Source organism: Panthera onca, chromosome D1, assembly GCF_046562875.1.
Source record: "Panthera onca isolate mPanOnc1 chromosome D1, mPanOnc1 haplotype 2, whole genome shotgun sequence".
NCBI lineage: Eukaryota > Metazoa > Chordata > Mammalia > Carnivora > Felidae > Panthera > Panthera onca.
This window is the reverse complement of record NC_138348.1, coordinates 93,862,146-93,870,247: the sequence shown is the minus strand read 5'-3', so window position 1 is coordinate 93,870,247 and position 8,102 is coordinate 93,862,146. Positions and strand designations below refer to the sequence as shown.

At 39.6% G+C, this 8,102-nt stretch overlaps 1 protein-coding gene across 1 annotated transcript; it reads right to left on the bottom strand.

Annotated features, from left to right (window-relative positions):
- Positions 1–275: 275 nt before the first annotated feature.
- Positions 276–1,294, bottom strand: LOC132662319 (olfactory receptor 8B3-like). The gene has a single exon (XM_060607804.3). The coding sequence runs from the start codon at positions 1,206–1,208 to the stop codon at positions 276–278; it is 933 nt and encodes a 310-aa protein (XP_060463787.1). The 5' UTR covers positions 1,209–1,294.
- Between the last annotated feature and the right edge of the window lie 6,808 nt (positions 1,295–8,102).

The window sequence follows — 8,102 nt, the reverse complement described above, 5'->3', positions numbered from 1 at the left end:
TACCTCAATTCAACCATTTAAACTTAAATCTATAACTTCTGAAAATAAGTTGGAGAACAACAAATGAACTACTTTTACTTTCCATGAAAAGATAAAGGACAGATCCTCCTCTTCCTTATATTGTCTTTGTGAAATGACTTATAAATAATGAGCTTAATTTACCCTATATTTGAATCATTTGCATTTCTACTTTGATTTCTTACTGTTCTCTCCATAGCTTCATACACTGTGTGCCTTTAGTAGGAGTTGGCATCTGTAACTAACACCATTTCTACTCAAGAGAACACCCTTTTCTTAAAAGTCTTACTCAGTGCAATTTTGACATCTTTGTTCCTCAGACTATAGATAAAAGGATTCATCATTGGCCCCACAATGGTATAAAAAACTGTGGATACCTTATCTTGATCCAGGGACCCAGCAGGAGAAGGTTTTAGATACATGAATGCTGATGCTCCAAAGAAGAGAGAAACAGTAACTATGTGGGAGCTGCAGGTACTGAAGGCTTTGGACCTGCCCTCTGTAGAATGGATACGGAGGATGTTGGAGACGATCAAGATGTAAGAAATGGTGATGGTGAGACTGGGCATTATTACATTGATTCCCACCACAATGAAAACCACCAGCTCGTTGACGTAGGTGCTTGTGCAGGAGAGCTGAAGGAGAGGAGGTATGTCACACATGTAATGATTAATGATGTTGCCATCACAGAATGTGAGCCTCAGCATGCACCCGGTGTGGGCCATGGCACCCACAAACCCCATTGCATATGTTCCTGCCATCAGCATGAGGCAGACCCGGTGGGACATGATGGCCTTGTAAAGCAGGGGCTTACAGATGGCCACATACCGGTCATAGGCCATCGATGTCAAAATACAGCACTCATCAATGACAAAGAAGGAGAAGAAACAGAGCTGAGCCACGCACTCCTTGTAAGAGATGGTGTTTTGCTTTACAAAACCTATCAGCATTCTAGGCATTATGACAGACGAGTAGCAGAGATCAATGAAGGAAAGGTTGAAGAGAAAGTAGTACATGGGAGTGTGCAGGTGAGGCTTCAGACCAATCAGAATAATCAAGCCCATGTTCCCCATCACGGTGACCACGTAGATTCCTAAGAAAATGAAGAAGAGAGGCAGCTGGAGTTCTGGCTGTTGTGTTAAACCCAGCAGGATAAACTGGGTCACTGAAGAGTCATTGCCTGCTGCCATTGTTCCCTAGGGCGTATCTGTGAGAACAGGACAGAGGGTGACATTAAAATGAGAACCCAGCTCTCTTCCCCCAATCCCTCCGTAATGAGACAGAGTCCCAGAATGAGAAGGAACTCACACCCACCCTCCTGTGTGCCACTGCTGTCTCAGCCTTTGCTGAGATTGTTGAAAGATGTCTATCAAAAAGTCATAAAGGGCAATATCCATAGGGATAAAATGCAGGAACCCTGTGATCATCTCTTCTATACGCCTTCTTTGACAGTCCACCAGTCCCACCTCAGGGACATCTGCCATCTCAGCAAGAGATATATCATTTCAAGGGGTCTGTGGCTCTCATAAAAAAATATTTGGAAAAAGAATAGTAGGAACGATAAAATGCAATCCTCACTCTTCTGCATTAGAACTTTAATATTGGACCTTGGCTCTGATGAATTTCAGGGATGAACAACCCAAAACAGAGATCTTCTTGTTATTTTTGTTTTGAGTGAGTTTTGAACTGATGGAGCCAGAGCACAAACCTCAGAACCACAGACTCTGAGGAGCCAGGAGTTACAGATCATGATTTCTGATGGTGGTTTTGCCCAGTGTCCTCTCAGACTAGGGGGAAGTAAATATCATCTGCTAGTGCCAGAAGATCCACCTGCTAACATGACCCAAAGGAGTTTTCATGGGTGGGAAATCCTAGGGAACTGATTAAAAATTGGAAGACCTGTGTTTTCCCCAAAGATCAGACTTTGCAGTAGAAAACAATTTTTACCTAGTCTACATTTACAACTTAGTTCATGAGAATAGCATTGACCATTGGGAGTATGCCATTTTGCATACAATTTCATTTCCTCCCAAATGGGGTACATCCCCAGATAGAAGAACATGATGATCTTTCCTGCATCCACAATGGTTTCTCCCTAGCACCTATCACTCTATGAAATACTACACATTTATTCATTTATTCATTTGTTGTGTGTTCCCACCACACACTCATGTACCCACTTACATTTGAATTTAAGCTCCAAATGGATTGTGTCTATTTTCTCCAGTGCTATCCCTGTAGCACCTAAGTGTTCAATAAATATTTGTATAATAGAAGAATAGATGAATTCCATATTTCCTGGAATTTATAGTGGATACTACAACAGAATTTCCTGGAATTTATAGTGAATACTACAACAGAATTCTTGGCACACAGGCAAAGGCTTGTGTGGTGTCAATGGTTTTCTCTGTAGACCTGAATGTGGGAAGAAAAAGACATCAGTAAGACTAGTAAAGGCCACTACTGAACTCTTAGATACCATACAGATCAGAGTTACTGAGCTTTCTCCCTGAATGTCACATAGAGGACTTACTTTCACAGGCTCTCAGAGAAGTTCCAATGTCTCCCCCTCTGGACTGCAGCATGGAGTGAGATCAAAAGTCAGATTTAGGTCAGTATAGTGGCATTTGGCTTTCAAATGCCAAAATCAAGGTCAGCTTATTATGAGAGGCCATTAAGCCACTCAAGATTTTAATTCCTATTTTGGCACAGGATAGAAAAGATCAAAGCATAGATTTGGAAGGACTAATATGGTGGAGGCCAGCAGTGGGGACTTGTACAAGAGAAACTGAAGGAAGGAGGAGCTATGAGAGGCAATCATAATATTAAAATAAATAAATATATAATAACCACATAAATAATATATAATAAATATAATGCAAGAGATGTTGTAAGGAAAGACCCATCAGGACTTCACACAAAGGGAACAGATATAGGCAAGAAATTCCCAAAGGTACTAGCATAGGGATTTGGATAAATTATGGTGTTGCTATAAACAAAGAGAAGTCAGTACGAGTAGAAATATTCATATACATATACATTCAATTTTGAACATGGTGGACTTCAGTTGCCAACTGGACATCCAGGTAGAAGTATACAGCCTACTTAAGGCTAAATGAAGTTCAAGACACAGACCAGAATATGAAAAAAAATTGGAGATTAATTCTATAAAGGTTAAAGCCATGACATTATGTGAACTTAATGAGAGAAAGAGTAAAGGGAAAAAGAACAGAGGTCAAGAAAAATATTTAGGAACTCCCTCATATGGGTCTATACTTAGGATAATTTAAAACCAACCCTTACTAAAATGGGTCTCAATTATTATTCTCGGACTCCTCAAAATTACAAGGAGACTAAACATTCCTCAGGGTAAATTTGAAATATGTCCCAAAAGATAGACATTCCTTGGGCGGCAGTAGTGATGAGGACCTTGGAGATTCATTAAAACATGTGTTTTCTATAGAAATGTTAAGAACTCTTATTTAGGTGATCTAAGAACCAGAAACACTCCCTCTAAGTTCATATTATATCAAATCACATTGCAAGAAGAGTTTTATGCCAAGGTTCTAAGCCAGAGCTGAAGGTCATTTTTTCACCTTTAATACAACCAGTGTTAATATGTGCAATAGAGAATGAGTGTAGAGGGACTCTGAGCTTATCCATACATTGCAAAACTATCTCATTCATGTCCTTTGTTCCACCTACATAACAGTCACCTTAGCCTAATTCAATTGTAACAAAGTATGTGAAATGGTGACCCTTTTCATGAGACCTACCAGAACATCCCTTGACTCCGTTTTAGTAACTCAAGCCCAGTATGGTCTAACTTGTCAAAGTGAGTGGTAATTTAAGCCTTATAGTATATTCTCATAAAGATGCAGAAAAGAAAAACTTATTTTTGACTAAATCAATTTTTAATTTGCAGGACAATGTCTCACTGAGCTAACCTGCTATAAACACCCAGAAATGTTAGTTAACATATTTTTTAATTTTTTAAAAGTTTTTTTAAAATTTATTTTGAGAGCGAGAAAGAGAGGAGCAGGGGCAGACAGAGGGAAAGAGAGAGAATCCTGCACTAACAGCACAGAGCCCTCTGCGGGGCTGGATCCTACAAACCGAACTGTGAGATTGTGACCTGAGCCAGAACCAAGAGTCCAGCACTAAACCGACTGAGCCACCCAGGCACCCCGGCCAGTATATTTTTAAGGGTAAATATATAACTGAGGTAACAAAAAGAAAATTAAGTCTACAAGTGCCAGGAAGGAAAAGGAAAACAGAATCTAATTCAGTAAATCTGGAGTGGGCACTAGATTTTGTACTTCTAATGACTTCCCAGCTAACAAAGAAGCTGCTGTTCAGATGAGCATATTTTGAGGAGAAAACCTATTGGTCATCCGGCATTTAGACCTTGGCAGGTGTCTGCAGTTTATCGCAGTTTTGCTACAGGTAAATGCCTGCTTCAGTATAGACAGAGCTACACATTCAGGGTCTCAATAAAGGTGCATGGGTTTCAGAAAAGGTGAAAAAGCAAAAAGGCAGGCCAACTTTAACAAATGAAAGGGCAGGGCACCTGGGTGGCTCAGTTGGTTGAGCACCCAACTTCAGCTCAGATCATGATCTCAGGAGCCCCGCATCGGGCTCTGTGCTTACAGCTGGGAGCCTGGAGCTTGCTTCGGATTCTGTGTCTCCATGTCTCTCTGCCCCTCCCCTGCTCCCTCTCTCTCTCTCTCTCTCTCTCTCAAAAATAAATAAGCATTTAAAAATTAAAAAAAAATGAAAGGGCCACAGAGATGGTGTGAGAGATTCGGGGTCAGAGTAAGCTAAACTCCAGGTGATCTGAGCAGAGAGCATCTACATAGACCCTGGCAAGCAGACTGAAAATAAATGAGTAACTATTCCATATATGAACAAGAGTAAATACCAAATATGAAATTTGAGTTAAAAAAATTCAAAAGATGAGGCACCGTATGAAAACACAAATTTTAAAACATACAAAACTATGCTAATTGTAAGTTATTGGTACATATGTAAGTAGGTAAAATTATAAAAACTGTATTCTGGAGAGGAGGAAAAATTCTTCTGCTAGGGTCTCCAGCTGGGCCTAAGAATTAAATTGACATGATACAGATTAGTAGGGAAAAAACATCCACCTTTTAATTTTTTTTTCAAAATTTATTTAAATTCTAGTTAGTTAACATATACTGCAATATTGGTTTCAGGAGTAGAATTTAGTGACTCATCACTTACTGTGCATGGGATTTGTCACAAGAAAAGTGAAAACCAAAAGAAATTGCTTAGAGCCAAATGCTTACAATTGCAAGCTGGACAAAGGGTAGCAAATTGTGGAAACGTGACATGGCAAAGGGGCTTTAGCAAGGGTAGCTAACTGTGCAGAAGCAACTAGAAAGGTTTAACAAGGTTTGTTTGTACAGACTTCCCAGTCTCGAGTCTCCCATTACTGGTGATAATGATTTTTGCCTCCCAGTGTAGGGAGAACCTCTTTCAGATAATATTTGTAGCTTTAATCTTTTTCAGAAGACTGGCTTTGCTGTATGCCCTAAGTTCTTGTGTCATGTTTTTAATATTTTTAGACCTGATTTTTTTATTGCAATATTCTTTTTATTGTGGTAGTCTAGAACTGAACACTCAATATCTCCAAAGTATGCTTTAGACCTTACTTAAAAAAATTTGTTTTTAATGTTCATTTATGTTTTGAGAGAGAGAGACAGACATAGTACGAGCAGGGGAGGGGCAGACAGAGAGGGAGACACAGAATCCGAAGCAGGCTCCAGGCTCCAAGCTGTCAGCACAGAGCCCAACGCGGGGCTTGAACCCACAGACTGTGAGATCATGACCTGAGTGGAAGTTGGAAGCTTAACCGACTAAGCCACCCAGGCACCCACAGACCTTACTTTTAAAAAGAGTTCTCTATTTACAGAAAAACTGACAAGATAATACAGAGTTCTCATACATCCCTCTGGCACACATTTGGCCCTAATACCAACATTTTACAATCATATGGTTACATTCATTACAAAAGATGAACCAATATGGAGGCATTATTTTTAATTAAAGTCCATAATTTATTTAGTTTGGCTTTTACCTAATGTCTTCTTTTCTTCGTAGGGTCCCATATTACACTTATCTGTCATGTCTCTTTAGGCTCCTGTTGGCTGTGACAGTTTCTCACACTTTCTTTGTTCTTAATGACATCACAGTTTTGAAGAGTACTTGTCAGGTATTTTGTAGGGTGTCCCTCTACTGGAATTTGATGATTTTGTAATGATTACACTGAGATTATGGGCTTGGGAGATGCAGATCACAGAGGTAATGCCATCTGCATCACGTTGTGTCAAGAATATATACTACCCTTATGGTTTATGAATGTTCATTGTGACTTTGATCACTTGGCTGATGCAGTTTGTCAGGTTTCTCCACTGTAAAGTCATGCTCTCTGCACTCCAACTTCCACTCTGTACTTTTTAGGAAGGAGTTACTATGAGCAGCCCACACCTAAGGAGTAGGAAATAGTAGCCCACACCTAAGGAGTAGGAAATTCAATTTGTTGAATTATTTATTTATATCAACTTGACCATATGAAGAGTTACTTATACACTGGATTATAACCCAATATATACTTTATTTACTCAAATTGTCCAGCTCAAATTTTCCAGTAGAGCTCTTTCAATTGCCTCCATTGCCCCTTTGGAACACTCCCAGTGTGTGTGTGTGTGTGTGTGTGTGTGTGTGTATTTGGTGTGTTTATAGCACTTCCTTACTCTGTGGCATTACAAGATGCTCCAGGCTCATCTCGGTTATCTCCTGCCCTGGTTGTTGAATCAGCCATTTCTACAGGAAATGGTATTAAATTCTTTGTATTAGGGAATGGTATTAGAAACCAAGATCCCAATGCTGGTTGTGCTTGTTACTACGGGGGTGTCATTCTTTTAAAACCCTTTCAGTTGACAAAACAAAGAAATATGTTTGTATACTGACAGATGTATATACATGTGTAACCATCTTTATCTCTATTAGGCTAAATGTGAGTTTGTACTAATGTTTCCAACTCTCATCTATTATCACATCCATCATTCTAGCCTCCATTTAATTCCACTTATTTGTTTTTTTTTTTTTTTAATTTTTTTTTTTAACGTTTTTTATTTATTTTTGGGACAGAGAGAGACAGAGCATGAACGGGGGAGGGGCAGAGAGAGAGGGAGACACAGAATCGGAAACAGGCTCCAGGCTCGGAGCCATCAGCCCAGAGCCTGACGCGGGGCTCGAACTCACGGACCGCGAGATCGTGACCTGGCTGAAGTCGGACGCTTAACCGACTGCGCCACCCAGGCGCCCCAAATTCCACTTATTTGTAAATTCCCACTCCAACAGCAAGAAACCTGGCTCCCCTCCTCCACCATCCATTTACTTAATTGTTCAATTCCAGTATGCATGTTGCAGCAGTATCAGAATTCTTAACTAACATCCCCAATAGAAACCAACTTCATCAACTAGAGCGCATGCTTATGTACAGTTCTTTTGCTTTTAGTCTTACGAACTTCACTCATTTCTAGCTTTTATTCCCCTTCTCCTTCACTGAAGTTGTTTCATAATTTTGTCATGCACTAAGATTCCCTGTTCATTATTTGTGTTCCTTCCGGGGATTGCCATGACTTCAAAAACAAGTTTTTAGACTTCCATACATTAAGCTTCATTCTTTGTACTGTAATATTCTTTGGGTTTTGAAAAGTACATAACATCACTTGTCTATCATGACAGTGTCATATGGAATAGTTTCACCGTCCTAAAAATCCCCAGTGTTTCTTTTATTCACCCCTCCTGGTACCCTCCGAAAACCTGACAACAACTGATCTTTTTACTGTCTCTATAGCTTTGCCTTTTCCAGAATGTCATACAGTTGGAAACATATAGTAGCTAGCCTTTCCAAACTGGCTTTTTCACTTGGAAATAGGTCTTCAACACTCCTACATGTTTTTTCATGGTACGACAGTTCATTTCTTTTTATCTCTAAATAATATTTCCTCCTACAGATATATCAAAGTTTATCCATTCCCTTTTTTAAGAAC

Bases quoted from the DNA above. Each gene is read 5' to 3' on its own strand.
- LOC132662319 (XM_060607804.3), bottom strand. From the start codon at position 1,208: ATGGCAGCAGGCAATGACTCTTCAGTGACCCAGTTTATCCTGCTGGGT.